We start from the raw sequence: 24,509 nt of genomic DNA, 5'->3' as shown, positions 1-24,509 counted from the left end.
TTTCATTTAAGGGCCAGCTACCCTGTCAACTTTTGTTGTTGTTGGTTTGGTTTTGGTCTCCTGCTTCTTAGATCCTGAACAGTTTTGTAAGCTCGAAAGCGTGTCTCTCTCATCAACAGAAGTTGGTCCAGTAAATATCCTTGGACCAACACAACTACACCACCACCAGTCCAACTGGACATTTAATATCTCACTGACATGCATAGCTCTCAGAAAGTGTGGTTCCCTACCCACTGAAATAATTAATCTCCTTGTTTATTTCAGTAAGAAACTATTGCCATCTGTCTGATATTACAGTGACATGACTACCCGTTAGATAGTGTTGAAGAGCAAGCAGAAGAATATGAGATATTCTCAGTTCCACTAAACACATTGTACTTACGCTTCCCTTTTTTCAAACTTTCCTTGTTACCCCAACAAATAGTTGTTCCAAGTGATTTCTCAGTCTAACAGAATGTATTTGATGCAATAACCTCTGCATGTGATCTAGACTAGAACATGAATTGCTGCAGCACTTTTATCCTTTCTGTTTGCCCTGGTCCCAATTCAGCAGTCCATCTCTATTTAACAAAGCATGACCTTAAGTGCTTTGCTGAATATGAGAGAGACACGCTGAGTGAGGTAATATCTGTTATTGGACCAACTTTTGTTGGTGAGAGAGACAAGCTTTCGAACTTACTATGGACAGACTTAAGCAGGTGCTTAAATACTCTGCAGAACTGGGGCGTAAGTTAATAAATGAATCACTGTGAATGGAACTTGAAGGTATATTATAATTCTATCTTTTCCACCAGATAGGTAATAGGAATTTCTTATGTAGCTTTGCATAGGTTAAGATATCATATAATGTTTTTGTACACTTAACTCTCACTTAAGTCTATGATAGCTTTCCATACCGAAGGTCTGCAGAATCAGGTCCTTACTGACAGAAGAACTACATGCTTCCATGTATATTTTTGGCAGTCTTCCAAAGTAGTGGTAGTTTTCATAATATATATATATATGTGTGTGTGTGTGTGTGTGTGTGTGTGTATGTGTGTGTGTGTGTGTGTGTTTGCATGCACACACATTATATATATAAAAAGATATACAAAAGTATTTGTTAGCATGAAAATTACCATTTCAAAAATGTCACTAAAAATGCCTAAAATAAATATTTTACATGTGAAGAAGATATGGACAGCAACTATGCCTATTTGGAAAAACAATGTATACAATTTATATACTGTGCAAAAATGTTACTAATCTAACTACCCAGTAGGAATAATTAAACAAGAGCCTAAACAGCTTTTTAATAGCTTACATCATATCTGGCCCACACCTGTTCTCAAAAGTTAGGTAAGACGTCCTTGTGAGGTGAAACCTAGTATTATCAAAAAAGGTCTCACCAATTAAGTTCAACTTATTTTCTATTTAACAATTCTTTAAAAAAATGAAAATCTGAAAGCCTGGCAGGTTAGAAACATTCTTTCAATCAATACGTGCTTTCCATTTCTGATCCTGTGTCTCTGAAGCGATTATGAGGCATCGCCAAGGAAAATGTGCTACATAAGCACTCTGATTGAAGGAATAATCTACATTCTATAATACAGTTCTGGAGCCATAAATTCCATCTGCTCTACAGAGTAAATAATATTAAGCAACTCTGATTTTTTTTTTTTTTTTTGGTAAACATCAAGACACTCCTGTTCCTGCAGGATAGGTGTGATGTAAGGCTCTTACAATCAATTACAATTATTAATTATACAGCACATAGGTGGGCATGTTGCTTTTCAGTCAAAGACAACAAGCCATATACCACAGAAGTAACAATCAAAGAGGCCCAATTCTGTTTACATTAATATATGTACCTAAATAGAAAACAATGGCCCAGTCTGATGGGGTATACAAAACCCACACTGGGCTGGAAGAGGTTAAAGGACAGTATTGGGCCCAGCTAGCCTCATCCCTCCAATCTTGCAGAGGGTGCTCCAACTGGAGACAGGGTTGAAAAGCTCGGAAGGCTGGAGAGGAGTACATACCTACCCTGAAGGCACCTGCCAAAAGAGGCTAGTGATGAGTCCGGCTGGGGCTGACTGTTTGGTTACCTTTTTTCTTAACTGGTACCGGAAGCGGAGAGAAGTGGTAGGAAGTATCTCTGGGAGGGTAACTCTAATCCTGCTATCCTTCCTAGGGCCCTGGGTCAGAGGCTGGTGGAGCAGGTGGCCCCGGGCTCCCCTACCACTGCCCCACAAGTGAGTGGATGTTAACCAGTAGGCCTCCCAGCCCACCAAAGACCCTATTACACCGTCATTCAGCAAAGCATTTACGTATGTGCTTAACTTTAAGCACATGATTAAGAACTTTACAGAATCAGGGGCAATATGAGTAAAGTTACTCACTTGCTTTAGAGTTTGCAGCACTGGGCCCTTTAATTAGATATAATCCAATACACAATGACTGAACAAAAGCTGTGAAAAAATGGTATTCTGAGGATGAAAGTCAGTAAAAATTTAAAAGTGGTTTATTGCTATATAAGCATCTTAGCTGGTTTTATTTTATATATTAAAATATGGAGAGATGTGTTATAAAATGTTAGGCAAACCTTCATTATTCATACATTTCTCTTTCATTTGTGGCCTCTAAGACCACAAGATTTAACTATTCGTGAGGTTTCTAAAAGATCAGTATAACAATTTCAGGTAACAATTACTTCTTCTTTCTTGTTTCATTTGATTTGATCCATTCTCCTATACAGAATCTATTTTTTAGTCGGTAAAATTCAAGTTCAACATACAGCTTTGAAAAAGCTGTGAGATCTAGAGACATAGGTCTAGGCTCAACTGACACACCTCCGTTCTTTTTAGATCTTTTGGAATTCTTAAGTCAAAACCTGTCACACACTATAAACCTAGCTGGATCATAACTAAGATTCAGATTCTCGATTTTGTTCTGTTTAAACAGGATATCTGAAATGCCTATTGGAGCCTGATCCTGCAATCAAGCAAGATGTCCTCTGAAGTCAATGATAGTTTTGACAAATGAAGCAGGATCTGTCCATCTGTCAGTTAGTGACATTTGGTCCAGAGTATCATCTTTCTGCAAACTGTAATTTAAATGTTGATGGAGGAAGATCTTTAACATGAATTCTGTGCATTTGAAAATGATTTTATATTTTTACTTTGAGCAGAATAGCATACAGGATTTATATTAACTATTTTAATCCTTTTCTGAACTATGATACCTTTGTTAAACATAATTTCCCAAAATACTTATTACATGTAGGAAAAATATATACTTGTGTTTATAAGTTATTATAGGGACATTTTATTGAAACACTGGTAATTGTGCACATTTGAGGCTATTTTTGTGATCATTTTTTCAGAATCAGCAATTATACGGAAAAAATTAAAATACACAATTTATAAATTAATATTGAAAACAACTTTCATATCTAAGTAAATAGAATGAAATTTTACTTCAATGTGACAAGATCAAAGCTGATGTCATTTTTCATTTAGAATTCTGGTTTAATAAGACAAGCACAGGAATTATCCTACAATTTATTGTACTGGCTATTATGTAGAAAATTGTTTATGGATTAAAGTATCAACTCTTCTACATTTACAAATGAATTTAGTAGTGCAATATTCTCAAACCACATCATGGCTTTACAGAACAGCACTAACTGTATTTGTCATTGGAAAATCCACCTCTACGTTACACTATTAAACAGTATAATTTAAGGTTAAAAGCCATGGTGTATTAATTTAGCCCTGTTTATCATCTGCAAAATACACAATTTATAAACTCTCATGCCATAATCTCTTCATCAAACATAGGATTCATTCCAACTAAGTCTTACATACAACACAGAATAGCAACACACACAAAAAAATCTGTATGGCAAAATGAAATGAACTATCATAATTCTTGAGCTCAACACAGTCTTCCCAATAACCCAACAGAACCCTTACATCAACATGGAGCATAATGGATGATGCAACACACTTGATATGTGCTGTGTCAGCACTGGTGACAGCAATGTGCTGAAACAATGGGTGCATAATCTTGTGATTTTTACACAGGTGGGATTTAATCATGCCAGAATAGGTTATTTAATTTTTAAAAATTATTTTTTTAAATTACATATTTATATTTTTAAATGAAATGTACAGATTTTTGTTCAGTTTCTTAGATACTATCAAGAATGGCAGCATGTCACCAATGCCTTACTATAATGCAGGAAAATCTCATCCCTTCTTTTTCCTTTCATTCAATTTTTGCTGATCCTTATAAAGAATTTCAGGAATTTCTTTGTAATCTCATGTTGGTAATTACCTACCTGTTTTTGAGTAGCCAAAACGTATGTTCCACATAATATCATAATTAATACACAAGTAGTTCAACAAATGTATCACTCAAACTGAGCATAATGAAAAAAACACTACAATTAAGGTTGTTTTTTTGGAATATTTAATGTTGAAGAGAGAGGTGTTTATATGTTTGTAACAGAAATAAATGACATGGAACTCGATTAGAATATTTTTCTCTATGACTTTAATGAGTCATTTAGATACTTTTCAATACCTTGGGCTTTCCTTTTTCTCCAGATATTATGTTCTTGTTATGTGTTTTTTGTCTGTAGAACTTTCCAGAGCAGTGTATAAGGGAGCCATACTCTAAGAGGAGTTTAGGGGTCACTAGGAGTACAGTGGAGTGTCTATGTTTCTGCATGCAACTACAATAATGCCTTGGGATCTACTGGATTTCCCTGATCTCACATCTGTTCAGCAGATACTAATGATATATATATTTTCCCCTGGAGGTAATTTTTTTTAAACACTTGTTTCGTACTTGAAAAAGTATCCTTAGCCCAAGTATACAATCATTCTATTTCAAAATACAGCCAGCACAAGAAATCTTAAATTAATCTCCTATGAAATGAGCTCTGCCCAAGCCACAACCTCCATTCCATTCTGTTCTCCATACCTCATTCATTGCAATAATCTAATCTTGTGTTAACAAGGGAAGGGATAAGGGCAATTTGCCTGGTATAAATATTTGTATAGCTAGATAACCAATGCAAAAGCCATCTCTGAAAGGAAAGAATGTAGCTTCCCTGTCTGTGCCAGATCATGATAAGCACATAGCTCCTTGGGTATCCAAGAAACTCCCCAGGTTGCATGTCTGCATACCCCAACATTCAGGGATGCTGATACAATGTTTACCATCTCTTTCAGTTGCTTCTCAAATCCTGTAAGCATCATCTCAGTCTTGTATTAACTACTTGCTCTACAGCTAGGTAAATCTCCACATCTATAATTTCTGTTAGCCAATTATAAAGCTGCTCCACTGCACCAGCAGGGACAGAAAAGAGATATAAAATTCAGTATTAACATTCTGAAGGCTTCTCAAGACATTCTTCCTCAGTAACCCCCTACAAGCCCCATGCATACATTTAACAGAAAGGGTAAAAAGATGGAATCTGTGGGACAACATACAAGAACAATAGCCACAGATAAACAATTGCCCTTTGGGATCTCCCAGAAAGAAAGCCACTCAAGAACAACCCAGTCAGCTTTAATGAGGGTCAGTAAACAAATAACAATACCTTGTGCTCAATGGTATCAAAGATACCTGATCGATCTAAAAATGGATGCCTGAACTCCATGAATCACTAGGAAAGGATCAACCACAGCCACCACCAGTGCAGTTTCTCCTCTGTGGTTTGAGCATTGGCCTGCTAAACCCAGGGTTGTGAGTTCAATCCTTGAGGGGGCCACTTAGGGATCTGGGGCAAAATCAGTACTTGGTCCTGCTAGTGAAGGCAGGGGGCTGGACTCGATGACCTTTCAAGGTCCCTTCCAGTTCTAGGAGATAGGATATCTCCATTAATTTATTTATTAATTTAATTTTACAGCATAACCAGACCAAAACAGGTGTCAAACAGATCAGAGGTCTATTGTGCATGTATTTGAATTTAAGATATTTTGAGACCTGGTCCTAGTTGGGAAATTTCAATTTGCTGATCTTTCACTTAAAAGAAAATCACACGGTATTTTTGTAGAATGAAAAATTTAACTTTCAAAAATATCTGAAATTTGGTAGAAGATATAAATTTAAATCTGAAAGTCAACAACTTCTGTGGATCTTTTTGTTATTTTAAATTAAGAGATTGAAACAGAGCTCTAGTGTTAAAAAGTTGTACCATTTAAATAAGTATTATGGTTTACTTTGCTTCATGACAAAATTAAAATTTCAACAGAACAGTACCTGGTGGGCTTGCTGCAACTCATCAGCAAATTGATTTACTTCAGATAACAGCAGAGATATTATAGACTTTCTTAATATGTTGCATCTTCCCAGCAAAACAAGAGTGTGGGACACGGGATACTGCACCTGAAACTGAATATAAGTATCTGTAAGTTCCATCTTTTCAACATCTGTCCAAACCCCTACTTTGTATGATCTCTTTACTTATATATACATACATACATACACACACACACACACACACACACACACACACACACACACACACACACTTTTAAATTAAAAAATAAATATGTAAAAAGGAAGACATGAAAAAATGAAGATAAATTCAAAACTTACTTTTGACAGCTAAAAACTACATCACACACACACACACACACAGTAAGGTTTTAAATGTGAGGATCTTGGTGTCTTTTGGAAATGGGTGGGTGCTAGTGTGCCCAGGATCCCTCCCCCCCAGCACCCAACCAATACATTCAAGTTTCTCAGATTTAATATCTCACTTTGGCTGTCTCAACAGGTTTGTGTGCTGTCCGTTAGGAAACTGTAAGCTCCTTGGAGCAGTCATGTCTTCAGTTCCTTATATACTGCAAAGCACACTATCATCAACAATAATCAATGGCAGAATGTTCAGAACAGGTTGCTGACAAATCAGTATAAAAATATTGTGTGGGGACAGGAAGAGGTTGTACAAATTAGTTCACTGTGGGCAGAAAATAGTAATTTGCATTTCTAATCACACTTTCCATCTCAGGCACTCAAACCGCATTACAAACATTAACAAAATTAGCCTTTACTTCCCCATGAGTTAGTATTTAAGATTTTATAGAAGAGGAAACAAGAGGCACAGAGCTTAAGATCCTACCAGAAAGTGTGGCAGAGTAAAGAAGAAAACTCAGCCCTCCCAATTCACCTCTTGTTCCTTAAACACAAAGCCATGCAGGACATATCCTCACTAAACCCAGAATGGCTATGTGGCCTCCGTGCATATCAAAAGTATACATAAATCACATTAATCTTACTGCCTTATGCCAAACAAAATAATATAGGAACATGACTTCTTATAAAACCTTCAGAAATGGATGGTCATGAAGGAAACAATGAACCTCTACTTAGTAAAAGAAAAAAATTATGGAAGTAGAAGAGAATGGAACATACATTTATAACTGTGTTCACCTCCGCATATTTTGAAAAAACAGATTCACAGAAACCAGTGAAGGAACAATAGCATCTAGAGCACCTAACCAAGATTGAGATCCCATTGTGTTAGGCACTGTGCAAAACAGTACATGACAGTCCCTTTCTTAAAGAAAAAGCACTCGCAGTCGAAATAGACATGACAGACACATAGTAAGGGGAAAGAAATATACACATACAAACAGAGTGATGGTTCACAACCAGCATGAGTGACATAATTGTTTGTTTGGTTTACATATCAATTTGGGGGGTAGTTATTTTTCATTTCATGACATTCAACCAATTATAGGACAAAGGCAGTTAAGGAAGGGACTTAACTAAAAGGAACAACATAGGAATGGAGAGAGGACAATGAGGGGAGGGAGGCAACAGTGGTAGGGGAGGAAAGGAAGGAAGGATGGAGTGAAGAGACAGAGAGGAGCAGGAGAGAGATAGCAGCTACAGCCAGTCAGCCACAGCCCACCTATAGCTGCAATGAAGCAATCAGTCAAGTTGGAAGGAAATACCATACTGTTTTCTATCTTGGTCTGCCCTACACCATTTGAACAAGTTGTGCACGTACATTATCATTCATTCTACCCCTCCTGATAGCCATCTAAAAAGTTGGCATAGGGCTAAATCGACTAATTTGCCGTACTCAGGCGCATTACATATCAGACAACACATACCTACTTGTATAAAACGAATAGTAATGTGAGCAGAGCTGAAGAAAATTCACACAAATCTATAACACTAACTGTTGATACACATTAAAATATGGTTTTGCAAGATTATAGCTACATTGTGAAAAAAGTCTAGCTTTGAGCTGCATACGCGACAACATTTTCAACAACTCGCTCCTAAAAGCATAAATCAAACTGTGAGTCTAAACAAGGGAAGTAAATGGGGGTAACCATATATTTAATCCCCGCATGCTGCTTTTTTGTTTGTTTTTTGTTAGTTTTATGTATATTTGCAGTTTTCAAATATGATACACAGATTCTCATCTGTATATTTCCAGATCCAACAAAACCTGGTTGTCATAATACAATAGAACCTCAGAGTTATGAACACCAGAGTTACGAACTGACCAGTCAACCACACATCTCAATTGGAACTAGTAGTACCCAATCAGGCAGCAGCAGAGACCCCCCTACCCCAAAAAAGCAAATACAATACAGTACTGTGTTAAACGTAAACTACTAAAAAATAAAAATAAAGGGAAAGCAGTATTTTCTTCTGCATAGTAAATTTTCAAAGCTGTATTAAGTCAATGTTCAGTTGTAAACGTTTGAAAGAACCATAACATTTCGTTCAGAGTTACGAACATTTCAGAGGTATGAACTACCTCCATTCCTGAGGTGTTTGTAACTCTGAGGTTCTACTGTATGCAAAACTCATTCACAGATTCATTCAGTAAAGTCACTTCTACTGTCACTAGAAACCAAACCAAATATCATCATCATCATCATGACAGTACGAAATATACTGTAAGGTCCTCTAATATGATTACATTTTCACAGATAACAAATGGAAACAGTATAAATATGAAATTTATGTGAGGAAAAGGTAAATAAACGTCCAAACAATTAAAATTTCTTGGAACTTTATCATATTAAGAGATAGATCATATAAAACTGGCAACAATATTATCTTAAAACTTTATAAAGCATGTGTGGAGTTGATTGCAAACAGTCTTCAGAGTTATAGACTTGTCATAAAATAACATCTCATATCTTGACTCCTTCAGGATGTCCCATCACACCATATTACTTTACACACACATTTACTAAAGAGGAAAATCATGCAGGAAGTAACCATCCATTGTTTTCTCGACTGTCCCAGTGCAGGGCATACACATGGAAGGTGTTTTTTTTGTTTGTATTTTTAATAACACACCCCCCCCACACATCCCAAACTATAAACAATACTATAACTAGTTGAACAGCATAAGAGTACCTCTTGCTCTGATAGGGTGAAAGTACGCCAGAAAGCTACTATGTCTCCTTCATGCAAGACAAAATGATTCAATTTCCATTAACAATGAAGTCTATGTAATTGTAATTTGAGATCACAGGCACGTTGATCTTATATGGCCTTAAACCAGGACACAATGATATGTGGCATTTGTACAAGACATCATTCACAATGCCCTTGTTGCACTTTGCAGGAATAATTTAGACAACTACAGTTTTGAAAGATTTTCCGGTGTATCCACTAATAATATATAACTGGAGCAGCATTTGTTGTATGTGGCTCATTCTGCCTTCTAGACAGCTTACATAATCCCTGCAGATCTAAATAAGGTTAAGTACATTACAAATTGTTACACAGAGGTTTAGGCAATGCCACAAACAAACATGTTTCACATTTTTAGCGTGCAAGTCATCTTTACTGACTTCATTTCTCATTTTTATGCATTAAGGCTGGATACATATTTTACAAATTCTACATCTTTTACAGTATAACCTTGAGCATGTTAGCAAACTAACTTGCCTTTGGCAGTCAGGTATACCAAACCACCATGATTTCCAATGTCATTTATTTCAGGCTATAAAAAGTCAATTTCTGTATTATTTACACATGTTCTATCAGCCTAGCAAATATTTCTTGGGATGGAAAAAATATAAAAGAAATTTTATTAAAAAAATCTTATTACCTACAACTAGAGCCACCTCAAATACTACCCAGCATTTCATTTCTAGCCTTAATACAGGATTCCTAGTCACTTTGCTTTAAATAATTAGTCATTGCCAGTGCTGTATTCAGGTGTCTCACTAAAGTGGCCACCTTCAAAGTGAAGCTGAAATTTGACCATACTCCTTCAATTTATTAAGTTGGCTTTGAGCTAGTGTTCTAGTAAAAAACAGACTCAAAACCAGAGTGACTGGTCAGATGATTCCCCACAATGTAGGGAAGAGCCACTATAGCAGCTCCTGTGCTATCCGTCTCCCAGTATCTGTTGCAGCTCTCATGGCTGGGGAACAGAGTGAACAGTTGGTGAGACCCTGTGATCTCTGGGACCATTGACAACTTGCAGAGGTTAGAGCAGCATACTAATGCTTGCCTTGTAGTTACAATGAAAAGTTGTATATGAAGTTGTATGATAATTTCCTTATATACTATTGGATATGGGTTAGTCAAAGCAGAGGTAATGTAAACATTATACAGAATTCAGGTCTAACTTCATACAAATTAGGGTGGATAAAAATCAATGATTTTTTTTTAATCAAAAAAATCCTCCAAATATTAATGATTAACCTGTTGAATTGGAGATAGTTCACCTCCCAATGACTTCATAAATATCTGCTTCAATTACCTTTGGTAAATGAAATAACCAAACAATCATTCATTTTCTGATACAGCTGTAAAACTAATCCGAAAGTTTTCAAAATAAATCACTTAAAAATATATAGTGTATATCTTCTAAAAATGAAACCTACATCTATCTCTGAGTTGTGAAGAATTAAATCAAGTCTTCCTGACTAGTGATTTAAATCAATTTGATTTAAATCAAACCCACCGATACAAATATGTAGCTAGTCTATGAACTCCCACTTTATGAATACTATTTTGTTAATAGATATAACAAACAATAGCTTTTTACATTGTGGCAGTTCGCACAAGTAGCAGTCGTATTCAGTAAGTAGTGGCAAATGATCGATGAGAAAAATCTGCAATTACTGCTTAAAACTAAAAGATTAAAACATCACTGATGCAGATATAGGAAGAAAAATAAGCAAACTAACTGTCATGGAATAAAATAAAGCTTTGAAGAGATCTAGCTTTTCCCTCAATAAGCTCTTGACTGCAGAGAGTCACTGAATCACTCTCTTTAAACAGCGAAGACCATCACCTACTTGATGATTTTTTTCCTGGCTCTGGTCATTAATAATTCTACACAAAACCTCTGGTCTGATTATGTTAAATAAATTTTAATTCACTCCACTCTGTTATTTAAAATCCTTGGAAAGTTAAAAAGGGACTATACTTGGAATAAAGCAGATTTTGCTACCGTTTGTCCCAGATAATTCTACAATATATTGGGGTTTACTATGTGAGCAGCACAAACAAAGTTGACAACACTAATTAAAAGTTGTCTTACAGAACAGATTCCATACCCTCAAAATAATTCTATACATCAATGAAATTCCATCTTAGACTTAAGGTAATACCACATACCTCTTAAACATGGCAAATGCACCTGAATCAGTGAAAGCTGAGAAACAGGATTTCAATGAGAGTTTGACCTACTTTAGGAGCATAGGACTAGACCTTTGATGTTGTCTTTCTCCAAAGAATATACAAGCATAATGAACATTTTTTTAAACAATTAACACGTTAATATCATTTTTCCTTCGACTTCCTCACTTTTCTCCCTTCTTATTCTTACATTATAGATTTTTTCCATAGTTTATAAAAGCCACTGAAATGGCTTTTATATAAATCTATACAAATGTTTTTAGAAATTCTTGTCTTGATTTCCAGAAGCATTGGACACTCACAGCTCCCAGACTTCAATGAATCCTGCTACCAATGTAGCTAAATTCTAGGGCTGTCAATTAATCGCAGTTAACTCACATGATTAATTCAAAAAAAAATAATTGTAATTAAAAATATTAATTGTGATTAATCGCACTGTTAAACAATAGAATACCAATTGAAATGTATTAAATATTTTTGGATGTTTTTCTACATTTTCAAATACTGATATATTAGAATATATTAATTTCAATTACAACACAGAATACAAAGTATACAGTGCTCACTTTATATTATTTTTATTACAAATATTTGCACTGTAAAAAAGATAAACAAAAGAAATAATATTTTTCAATTCACCTAATACAATACTAGGTGAAACTTTTTATTTCACGGACCACTTGAAAATTGCTGAGGGTCTCACTTAATGACCTTTCCAAATGTTGTTTATACCCTTAGCTAACTATTGTAAAGCGCGTTGGATAAAACCGCTATATATAAAAAAAAAAACTTAATTTTTTTTGTTCTACAAATAAAAGCACACAACTCATATTTTAATATCAGTAGTCTTACCTTTCTAATGCAATGGATGTGCCCTCTCTCCCCCACCGCAGCAGCCCCCGAGCTGGCGGTTGGGAAGGCGGGGGGTCTCTCCCCACCACTGCAGCCAAAGATCTGAGGCTGGGAAGGAGGGCCGTCTCTCCCCAGGAGCCACAGCCCTGGAGCTGGGAAAAGTCGCCTCTTTCTCTGGCCACCGCAGCCCTCCACATCCCAAATTCCCCCCACCCCCTTTTCTCACCCCACTGCCTCCTATTCACCCAAAGGCCACCACTTCACCTTATATGTGCATCTTTTCCAGGGTCCAGGCACCTAATTAGTGGAGCCACACCTACATGGCTCCACTAATTAGGTAGGTGGCCCTTCATTCTCTCATGTGCAGCTGCCCAGGCGCACACCTTAGAGGGAACTATCCATGGACCACTTGAATGGAGCTTGCGGGCCACAGTTTGAGAACCTCTGCTGTAGTGCAATCTCCGTATCATAAAAGTTGAACTTACAAATGTAGAATTATGTGCAGAAAAACCTGCATTCAAAAATAAAACAATGTAAAACTTTAGAGCCTACAAGTCCACTCAGTCCTACTTACTGTTCAGCCAATTGCTAAGAGAAATAAGTTTGTTTACATTTACGGGAGATAATGCTGCCCGCTTCTTAATTACAATGTTAACTGAAAGTGAGAACAGGCGTTCACATTGCATGTTGTAACCGGAGTCGCAAGATATTTACGTACCAGATACGCTAAAGATTCATATGCCCCTTCATGCTTTGGCCACCGTTCCAGAGGACATGCTTCCATGCTGATGACACTCTTTAAAAAATAATGCGTTAATTAAATGTATTACTGAACTCCTGGGAGAAAATGGCATGCTTCCTGCTCTGTTTTACCCGCTTTCTGCCATATATTTCATATTACAGCCGTCTCGGATGATGACCCAGCACATGTTGTGCGTTTTAAGAACACTTTCACTGCAAATCTGACAAAATGCAAAGAAGATACCAATGTGAAATTTCTGAAGATAGCTACAGCACTCCACCCAAAGCTTAAGAATCTGAAGTGCCTTCCAAAATCTGAGAGGGATGAGGGTGGAGCATGCTTTGAGAAGTCTTAAAGAGCAACACTCTGATGTGGAAGCTACAGAACCCGAACCACCAAAAAAGGAAATCAACCTTCTGCAGGTGGCATCTGACTCAGATGATGAAAATGAACATGCGTCGGGCCACACTGCTTTGGCCAGTTATCGAGCAGAACCCATCATCAGCATGGAAGCATGTCCTCAGGAACGATGGCCGAAGCATGAAGAGGCATATGAATCTTTAGCGCATCTGGCACATAAATATCTTGTGATGCCGGCTACAACAGTGCCATGCGAACGCCTGTTCTCACTTTCAGTTGACATGGTAATTAAGAAGTGGGCAGCATTATCTCCCTTAACTGTAAACAAACGTGTTTCTCTTAGCAATTGGCTGAACAGTAAGTAGAACTGATTGGACTTGTAGGCTCTAAAGTTTTACATCGTTTTATTTTTGAACACAGGTTTTTTTTGTACGTAATCCTACATTTGTAAGTTCAACTTTCATGATAAAGAGATTGCACTACAGTACTTGTATTAGGTGAATTGAAAAATACTATTTCTTTTGTTTTTACAGTGCAAATATTTGTTATAAAAATAAATAAAGTTCACTGTATTCTGTTGTAATTGAAATCAATATATTTGAAAATGTAGAAAACATCCAAAATAATTAAATAAATGGTATTCTATTATTAACAGTGCAATTAATCATCAATTTTTTTTAACTGATTGACAGCCCTACTACATTCCCATTTACTTCAATTGCTACAGGATCAGCTTCCAAATTATAGAATCAATCAGAGAATCACAGAAATGTAGGGCTGGAAGGGATCTTGAGAGGTCGTCTAGCCCATCGACATGCACTGAGGCAGGGGCTAAACCACCCCAAGCATGTGTTTGTCTAAACTGTTCTTAAAAACCACCAATGGCAGGGATTCCACAAACACCTTTGGTAACCTATTACAAGAATTAAATATCCCTATAGTTAGAAAGTTTTTCCTGATATCTAACCTGAGGCTAGGTCTACACTGGGGGGGGGGGATCGATTTAAGATACGCAAATTCAGCTACGAATTCGACGTATCCTATTCGACTTACTCCGCTGTGAGGATGGCAGCAAATCGACCGCCGCGGCTCTCCCGTCGACGGCGCTTACGCCTCCTGACGAGGTGGGAGTACGCGTGTCGATTCGGGGATCGATTTATCCCTCTACATGAGACGCGATAAATTGATCCCCGAGAGATCGATTTCTACCTGCCGATCCAGGCGGGTAGTGTAGACTAGCCCTAAATCTCCCTTGCTGCACATTAAGCTGATTACTCCTTGTTCTACTGTCAGTGGCCATGGAGAATACTTGATCTCTATCCTCTTTATAACAGCCCTTAAGAAATTTGAAGACTTACCAAGTCCACCCTCAGTCTTCTTTTCTCAAGATAAAACACACCCTTGTTTAAAAAAAAAAAAAAAAGTCCTCATTGCTCAGGTTTTCTAAACCTTTTATCATTTTTGTAGCTTTCCTTTGGTCTCTCTCCAAATTTGTCCACATCTTCCCTAATGTGTGGCACCAGGAACCAGACACAGTATGCCTCACCATTGCCAAGCAGAGCAGGACAATTACTTCCCGGGTCTTACATATGACACTCCTGTTAACACACCCGAGAATGATATTAATCTTTTTCACAACTGCATCACGTTGGTTGACACGTTCAATTTGTTCACCATAACCCTCAGATTCTTTTCTGCAGTACTACTCCTAGCTAGTTAGTCTCCATTTTGCATTTGTCCATTTGATTTTTCCTCCCTGAGTGCAGTACTTTACACTTACCTTTATCAAACTTTAATCTTGCTGATTTCAAAACAATTTTTCAATTTGTCAAGGTCATATTGATTTCTAATACCGTTATAACAGACCCAAAATAGACACCTGCAGCACCACACTAGCTATATCCTCCCAGTTTGACAGCGAACCATTGGTATTTACTCTGAGTATGGTTTTTCAACCACTCGTGTACCCACCTTAGTGTAATTTTATCTAGACCTCATTTCCCTAGTTTGCTCATGAGAATGTCATGTGAGACTGTGTCAAAAGACTTAATAAAAACCAAGATGTGTCTACTGCTTCCCCCATCCACTAGGCCAGTGTCCCTGTCAAAGAAGGAATTTAGGTTGGCCTGGCATGATTTATTCTTAACAAATTCATATTGGCTACTGCTTATCACCCTGTTATCCCTTAAGGGCTTATAAACTGATTGTTTTATAATTTGTTCCAGTATCTTTCCAGGTCTCAAAGTTAGGCTGACTGGCCTTTGTTCCCTTTTTAAAGATATGTACTTCATTTGTCCTTCTCCAGTCCTCTGGGTTCTCCATGAGTCCTTGAAGATAATCCCTAGTAGTCATCTGAAGGGATCATCTAGATGACTGTCTTTATTAACTGCATCAATTCCTAATTATATAACATGAGTTGCCATTATTAAAAAGGCATATTCAAATATAGTCAAAGGTCCACTTTTAGGTAGATCTAGGCCACCAACATTACAAAAATATCACCCGTCTTAAGACAACTAAACTCACATTACCATCTTTACTGATGTCTTTGTATGTATTCACTTGTCTAGAAGATCTATAGACGAATAAAGGATTTACTTTCCACTCAACGCTACACAATATTTTCTCAGGAACAATTTTTCATAATGTCACATTTATTACATCAAGGAACTGTTTTATGACAAATAGACATTACAGTGTTTAGGGATCATGGATCTGTGGAATTAATAATAAATGTGGGTATCAGTCAAATAAAATCAAATGAGCAGAGAATAAACTCCTCTCTATTAAGGAACAAACATTTTCATGCATGATAGGAAGCAAATTGGAGTCTTTTTTCCAGAGTTAAATACAGGTATAGTTAGACCCTACAAAATGCTGGGAAGCTGAAATGGATTACATTAGAGAGGATATAATCAAGGAAGTAGATACTTAAGAAAGAAATAGAAAGTGCTGAGTACTGAAATTGAAAGCTTTAGAAAATATAAACAGACCATAAAACACAGGCTGTAGAGAACAAAGCAAAACTGCAACATTACGAATTTCACAAAGCATCTGTCAAGCTACCGGTGCAATAATTAAATGAAAATTCAACTGGAATTTCTGATTTAGAAATAATCCATAGAGTACTTACTTCATCTCTTACATCAACAAAACCAGCATTCTAAGACTAAAGGCCTGTATAAATATGTTGCTCCTAAAAAATAAAAGTTTGAGACCACCTTCCACATTACAATGACAAAATTATTGGAAGAAAACTGAAAATTCAGAACAGCATATTACATCGGATGAAGAGAAGAACACTTTAAATCAGAGAAAATCAGAAAGAATACCAGTTGGTCTCTGGCTCTGAAACTCCAAACCTCATCCCACCTCTGTTTTTTCCCCAATATAGAGTCCCCTAAAAGACAACAGAATGCAGACACTGCTGTCCTTCTCCAGTAGCAGCCTGCAACATCTCATCCAAAAGGGTATGCTGGTATAACATTTAGATGGTGGAGGCAGAGAGGCAGCAGATCCCTCCCATACAGGGTTGTAAGCAGCACCATCTCCATGCATGCACCCAATCATGATAAGGCTGCATAATTATCACAACCACACCAGGAAAATATGGTGGCATTTTCCTCACATGGTAAAAACGTCTGTGTTCTAAAAGGGGTGAAAGAAAATAGTGGGGCTAAAGAAAAAGACAGAACGATGGACCATGTGACTTGTACAAGCACCATTACATTGCAGAACCATGCATACAGATTAATTGTGAGAAGGAAGCCACTAGAAGCAGCACATTAGCTGAGCCTGAGAGGCAGACTGACTGACCTCCCCGATCCCAGGGACTCCTGTAATCTGATATCCAAGCATCTCAGAGATTTCCCTCTACCTCCCTCAGCTCAGCACGCCTTCAGAGCTCCTAAGGGCCAGGTGAACAGAGTGTAGAGCTCTCTGATCCTATAGCCCTTTTAGGTGCATGACTCACAACTGGCTTCCTTGAGATAGCTGCCTCCTTCTTTCCCACTCTCTCAGTTCCATATCTTGATTCCTGTGCCCAGTCCTAGGTTTTCCTGACTGCAGACTTTTTAACATCCACAGGAGCTGCTGTGGATCTTAGTATAGTTCACATGGGTCTGGCTGACCTAATAAGGCTGGACTTTACCAACATACAAAAGGGCTTTGTCACATGATGCGGAGATCTATGTAGATTCCTGAGAACTTCGAAGGAATCAACAGTCTCAGAGGCCAAGTTTATAACCAAACAGAAACCTTATTTCAAATTAATCCAAAATGAAACTAACAGTAAAAGCTCCACTGCCATGAAATAAGAGGGCAACAGAGAAGTCCAGCGATGAAGTCCTCTCCATCATCCACTTCTTAATGGTTACTGTACTGGAAGTTTTCATATTCATATTCTCTGACCTCCCCATAAAGTCTCTTTGGGACACCTCAGGCTCTGTTTTATCAGCAGAGGAGTGGGAAAGAACACAGCTTCTATTACAGAGCAACAAAAGAAGAAACTAACCTTCTTTGAGAATATTTCAAACTAGAGTTCAGTTCTTTGAGCTCCTGCCTGCAAAAAGCCTAAGATTAACTAAGGCTTACTGGTTCAGGTACCTCCTAAAACCTAGTGAGTATATCCTATAAATGGGTTTAAATTAACAGGAACCACTGAGGAAAAAGATGTGAGTTTGTGTTGACAGCTCAGTGAAAACATCTGCTCAGTACACAGCAGAATATCAGAGAGCAAACAAACTGTTCTGTTGTATTACGAAGGGGATAGAAAAACACTGGAAATACTATATCGGGGTCGGCAACCTTTCAGCAGTGGTGTGCCGAATCTTCATTTATACACTCTAATTTAAGGCTTCGAGTGCCGGTAATACATTTTAACGCTTTTTAGAAGGTCTTTCTATAAGTCTATAATATATAACCAAGCTACTGTTATATGTAAAGGGTGGCCTGCTGGGACTCCAGGCCCGAAAGCAGGATGAGCAAGGGCTGGAAACCAAGATTGGCAGCTGAGGTGAGTGGAGTAGGTGGCTGGTAGGCCTGAGCAGGGCTGGAGGCCTGGACCCTGTCTGCAAGAGAGCCTCCAACCGGAAGCAAGATGAGTGGAGCTGCGCGGTAGAGACCCCTGCTGGCGAGGGGCCAGCAGCCAGAACCCCAGAGCAGCGACTGGCTCGGCCTGCCGCTACTCTGGGGTTTCTGCCCCCAGCTCCTGCCAGCTGAGGTCTCAGCCCGCTGCCAGCCTGGGGTTCCTTCACCCAGGCCGGCAGCAGGTGCTGAGCTGGACCCGCGGGGACCCTGGCTGGCAGGAGCCGGCAGCGGGAACTCCAGAGCGGGGCGGGCTGAGCGGCTCAGCCTGCCGCGGCTCTGGGGTTTTCACCGGCGGCTCCTGCCAGCCGGGGTCTCAGCAAGCTGCCAGCCTGGGGTTCCTTCTCCCCCAGGCCAGCAGCGGGTGCTGAGTTGGACCCACGGGGACCCCGGCTGGCAGGAGCCGGCAGCGGGAACTCCAGAGCGGGGCGGGCTGAGCGGCTCAGCCCGACCCCCGCTCTGGGGTTTCGGCTGCAGGCTCCTGCCAGCTGGGATCTCAGCCCCCTGCTAGCCTGGGGGAAGGAACCCCAGCCAGCAGCCGGTGCTGAGTTGGACCCGCGGCGCGACCCCAGCTGGCAGGAGCCGGCAGCAGGAACTCCAGAGCGGCTCTGGGGTTTTCACCGGCGGCTCCTGCCAGCTGGGATCTCAGCCCGCTGCCAGCCTGGGGTTCCTTCCCCCCAGGCCAGCAGCAGGTGCTGAGTTGGACCCACGGCGGGTCCCGCAGGAGCCGGCAGCTGGCAGCGGGAACTCCAGAGTGGCGGCGGGGCTGAGCGGCTCAGCCCACGCCGCGTGCCAGGAAAAAATCGGCTCGCGTGCCAACTTTGGCACGCGTGCCGTAGGTTGCCGACCCCTGTACTATATAAATTGATGGTACTATAATTATATGTTGATTGTGGTAACACTACATTCAATTTTGGTCACTACATCTCAAAAAGCATTCACTAGAAATAGCAAGGGTTTAGAGGACAGCAAAATAGATGTTTTAAAAGAATTCTTATTGAGGTTGCAGGAACTAACCATCCCGACGTGTAGAAAGAATAGTAAATATGGCAGGCGACCAGCTTGGCTTAACAGTGAAATCCTGCTGATCTTATACACAAAAAAGAAGCTTAGAAGAAGTGGAAGATTGGACAAATGACCAGGGAGGAGTATAAAAATATTGCTCAGGCATGCAGGAGTGAAATCAGGAAGGCCAAATCACACTTGGAGTTATCCTTAACATCCCTTGCTAGCTGCAACAAGAAGGGTTTCTTCAGGTATGTTACAACAAGAAGAAAGTCAAGGAAAGTGCGTGCCCCTTACTGAATGAGGGAGGCAGCCAAGTGACAGAGGATGTGGAAAAAGCTAATGTACTCAATGCTTTTTTTGCCTCTGTCTTCACAAACAAGGTAACCTCCCAGACTACTGGGCAGCACAGCATGGGGAAGAGGTGATCAGCCCTCTGTGGAGAAAGAAGTGGTTCAGGACTATTTAGAAAAGCTGGACGAGCAGAAGTCCATGGGGACGGATGCACTGCATCGAGGGTGCTAAAGGAGTTGGCGGATGTGATTGCAGAGCCATTGGCCATTATCTTTGAAAACTCATGGCGATCCAGGGAGGTCCCGGATGACTGGAAAAAGGCTAATGTAGTGCCCATCTTTAAAAAAGGGAAGGAGGAGGATCCAGGGAACTACAGGCCAGTCAGCCTCACCTTAGTCCCTGGAAAACTCATGGAGCAGGTCCTCAAGGAATCCATTCTGAAGCACTTAGAGGAGAGGAAAGTGATCAGGAACAGTCAGCATAGATTCACCAAGGGCAAGTCATGCCTGACTAACCTAATTGCCTTCTATGAGGAGATAACTGGGTCTGTGGATGAGGGGAAAGCAGTGGATGTGTTATTCCTTGACTTTAGCAAAGCTTTTGATACAGTCTCCCACAGTATTCTTGCCAGCAAGTTAAAGAAGTATGGGCTGGATGAATAGACAATAAGGTGGATACAAAGCTGTCTAGATCGTCGGGCTCAACTGGTAGTGATCAATGGCTCCATGTCCAGTTGGCAGCCGATATCAAGCGGAGTGCCCCAAGGGTCGGTCCTGGGACCGGTTTTGTTCAATATCTTCATTAATGATCTGGACGATGGCGTGGACTGCACCCTCAGCAAGTTTGCAGATGACACTAAACTTGGAGGAGTGGTAGATATGCTGGAAGGTAGGGACAGCATACAGTGGGACCTAGACAAATTAGAGGATTAGGCCAAAAGAAATCTGATGAGGTTCAACAAGTACAAGTGCCGATTCCTGCATTTAGGACGGAAGAATCCCATGCACTGCTACAGACTAGGGACCGAATGGCTAGGCAGCAATTCTGCAGAAAAGGACTTAGGGGTTACAGTGGATGAGAAGCTGGATATGAGTCGACAGTTTGCCCTTGTTGCCAAGAAAGCTAATGGCATTATGGGCTTTATAAGTAGAGGCATTGCCAGCAGATAGAGGGATGTTATCATTCCCCTCTATTCGACATTGGTGAGGCTTCATCTGGAGTACTGTGTCCAGTTTTGGGCACCACACTACAAGAAGGATGTGGAAAAATTGGAAAGAGTCCAGCGGAGGGCAACAAAAATGATTAGGGGGATGGAGCACATGACTTATGAGGAGAGGCTGAGGGAACTGGGATTGTTTAGTCTGCAGAAGAGAAGAATGAGGGGCATTTGATAGCTGCTTTGAAGTACCTGAAAGGGGATTCCAAAGAGGATGGATCTAGACTGTTCTCAGTGGTACCACATGACAGAACAAGGAGTAATGGTCTCAAGTTGCAGTGAGGGAGGTTTAGGTTGGATATTAGGAAAAACTTTTTCACTAGGAGGGTGGTGAAGCACTGGAATGGGTTACCTAGGGAGGTGGTGGAATCTCCTTCCTTAGAGGTTTTTAAGGTCGGGCTTGACAAAGCCCTGGCTGGGATGATTTAGTTGGGGATTGGTCTTGCTTTGAGCAGGGGGTTGGACTTGATGAGCTCCCGAGGTCCCTTCCAACCCTGATATTCTATGATTCTATGTTTGGAAAAACTTTCATATGTGAAAGGTATATGAAGGTTAGAACTATTTAAATGAGAAAGGAGACAAGAGATGACATGATAGAGGTATAGGTCTTGAGAAAGTCAATCAGACACTTCTTTTCACCTCTTACAATACTAAAGCCAGGAGACATCCCACAAATTTAAAACGGAAAAGGAAATTTTTTAAAATGTATTTTTAACATCACAATTAACCTATGGAAATCACTTTAGGGAACAATCCAACCACTATTTGCTTGGGGTTGGGAAAAAGCTTCTCTTTTAGGCAGACCATTCTGCCTGTTCATTATGGAGTGAGTTTGTTTTCTTGCAAAATCCTCTGAAATATCTAGTATAATTCACAGTCAGAAACACTATTGAACTAGATGGATCACTTGTATTGCTATACTGGATGATACCAATGTGTCAATGAATCCCTACCTCTTTGAAAGAGACTCAAATGAATAATAATTTGTATCCCAGGGTCCCAGTTATGATAAAATTGCATAAGCTTGGATTAATCATGAAACTTGAATTATATTTAAATCTAGCTACCTAACACAGAATTGCCTCCATTTGCTAGAGACAATAGTAAAAATATTCAGTTTTACAAATATGTGCATGATGCAAATTGTAAATATTGAGCCTTTTACATATTTATTAATGTCTCTACCAGCTGATAGAGATGCAGTAAACCCACTTGCCTGAACTGGTACAGGAGGACGTTTGAGTATTTACAAGGCAGCTTCATCATTAATTGCATTCAGGCTAACCTTACATTGTCTAAGAAAGAGAGACCAGAGGGGTGAAGCAATATCTTTTATTGAACCAGCTTCTTTTGGTGAGCGAGACAAGCTTTCACCAACAGAAGTTGGTCCAGAAAAAGATACTACCTCACCCACTTTGTCTCTCTAATATCCTGGAACCAACACGGCTACAAATGCAAACAGCATTGGCTAAATAATAAAGTTATCTACAAACAGTGAACATATATAAAATTTCATCTCTCAGTGGCCTATTCATGGACCATCTTTTAGTTCTGTCTGGAAATAATGGCAAAATGAATTTGTCCTTAAATATTCAAATTGATATACTGTAAAATTCAAAATATTACCTGTCTTTTATTAGTAACAAAAATATAAAATATACTGAGCTCACAAAAATATACAGTACAAGGAAAAGAAACAAGAATCCGTTCAGTCTGTTCTTGGGCTGGATTAATGGTTTGGATCCAATAAAACCTATGCTGTTAGGAATCTATAAGCTTTTGTTTGTTTGTTTGTTTTTAAATCTACTGGCAAAAAAGTTATTGGACTCTGGACTTCTTGATAGTTCTTTACCACAGGAAAAATCCCAAGATATGAATTATTCATTTTAGAATTAGTTTGATCAGACTGTATTAAGACACCTCTTTCTGAAAAGGAGTTATCTGAAACTCAGAAATATTAACCAGTAGCAAGTTTCATAAAGGCAAATACTCTGAGTACTAGCACAATTCATGTTTCAACTCTGCATGGTTATCCAAAAACAAGTGCACTACATCAGAAACTAAGGAATTGTGTGCATACTTGTATGTTTGACTGATATACACCTTTAACTCCTTGGAGACGCAGCACCTGAATGACTAGCTATGCTGGTATTCCTAAACACTAATTTTAACATTTACTTTTCGATTAATCTTTTTTTGTTTTCTCCACTTCACTCACTTCGATTCACTTGCGTTGACATTTTAAAATTCTCACTCTTACAGGGATGGTATTCATTGTAACTATTCTTTCCTACCATTATTCTTTTATTAGCCTCCACCTTGCCACCTGCTTCCTTTATTAATTTTCTCATTAGCTTCTTACTGTAACTCACTCTTCTATTGTCATTTTAAATATTATGCTATTTCTCTTCTAAGCTTCAACTCCTTGGCATACTTTACTCCATTTTACTCATATTCTTCATCACTGTAACACTCATCTCAAGATCTCTCTCCCTCCCCCTTTTTAAAACTCCTTCTTGTAATGCTTCCTTTAAAGCTCCTTCTCTTCATCTTTTCCTAAACACAATATTTTATTCTCCCCCAGGACTACTTGTTGATGGTGTGGCCTTTGTTACCATTTTGCAGTGCTTTGAATAAAACATACTAAAATGCAGCAAAATATACAATGCTGCACTAGGAGACAGTGCTGGGCTGACACTGCTGGCAAGGAGTAGCCCTGAGCCACTGCAGGCTTCGTAGAGGGAGAGATTGGCAGCTGCTCCATGGTCAACAGTCAGGGCTCTATTCTATGTCCTCCCACCACGACCACCTTAGTTCTAAAGTATGGGACATATCAGCCAGAAGAAGGGAAGGCAAGAGAGGGTGCAATGAGACAAGGCTTGTGCTTAAAATTCTAACCCATCCATTTGTCTGTTTAGGTCATCCTCTGGACCACTTCACTGGATTTGGTGATTGTTTTTAGACTGTGGTGTTTTTCATAAATGATTACTATTTGACTTGAATAGCTATCTCCAAAGGAGATTGTTAAATTCAGTTAAATTTTCTAAGCAATTAGCAGACTCAGCCATTACCTCTCTCGTACTAGATCACAAGTCTGGCAAGACCACTCAATATTCCTATGACATAACTGTTGTTCTGTCATATAACTGATGTTCTAAAACCAGTCAAAATGTGCTGCTTCTCAATCGTAAATCCCCTTGGGTCTCAATTAATTCAAGGAAAGAGAAGGTTACTTACCTGTAACTGGAGGTTCTTTGAGATGTGTGGTTCCTATCTCTATCCCACTGTGGGGTTATGCATGTGCACCATGCATCCGGAGCA

At 39.3% G+C, this 24,509-nt stretch overlaps 1 protein-coding gene across 1 annotated transcript in view; it reads right to left on the bottom strand.

Annotated features, from left to right (window-relative positions):
• The window catches only part of MEI4 (meiotic double-stranded break formation protein 4), a 179,881-nt gene that overhangs the window by 80,479 nt on the left and 74,893 nt on the right, over positions 1 to 24,509 (bottom strand). Inside the window, exon 4 of the mRNA XM_065401400.1 lies at positions 6,256 to 6,387. Within this exon, the coding sequence (XP_065257472.1) occupies positions 6,256 to 6,387 (132 nt within the window). The remainder of the gene's footprint in view (positions 1 to 6,255; positions 6,388 to 24,509) is intronic.

Source organism: Emys orbicularis, chromosome 3, assembly GCF_028017835.1.
Source record: "Emys orbicularis isolate rEmyOrb1 chromosome 3, rEmyOrb1.hap1, whole genome shotgun sequence".
NCBI classification, from domain to species: domain Eukaryota; kingdom Metazoa; phylum Chordata; order Testudines; family Emydidae; genus Emys; species Emys orbicularis.
This window is presented reverse-complemented; position numbering and strand designations above follow the sequence as displayed.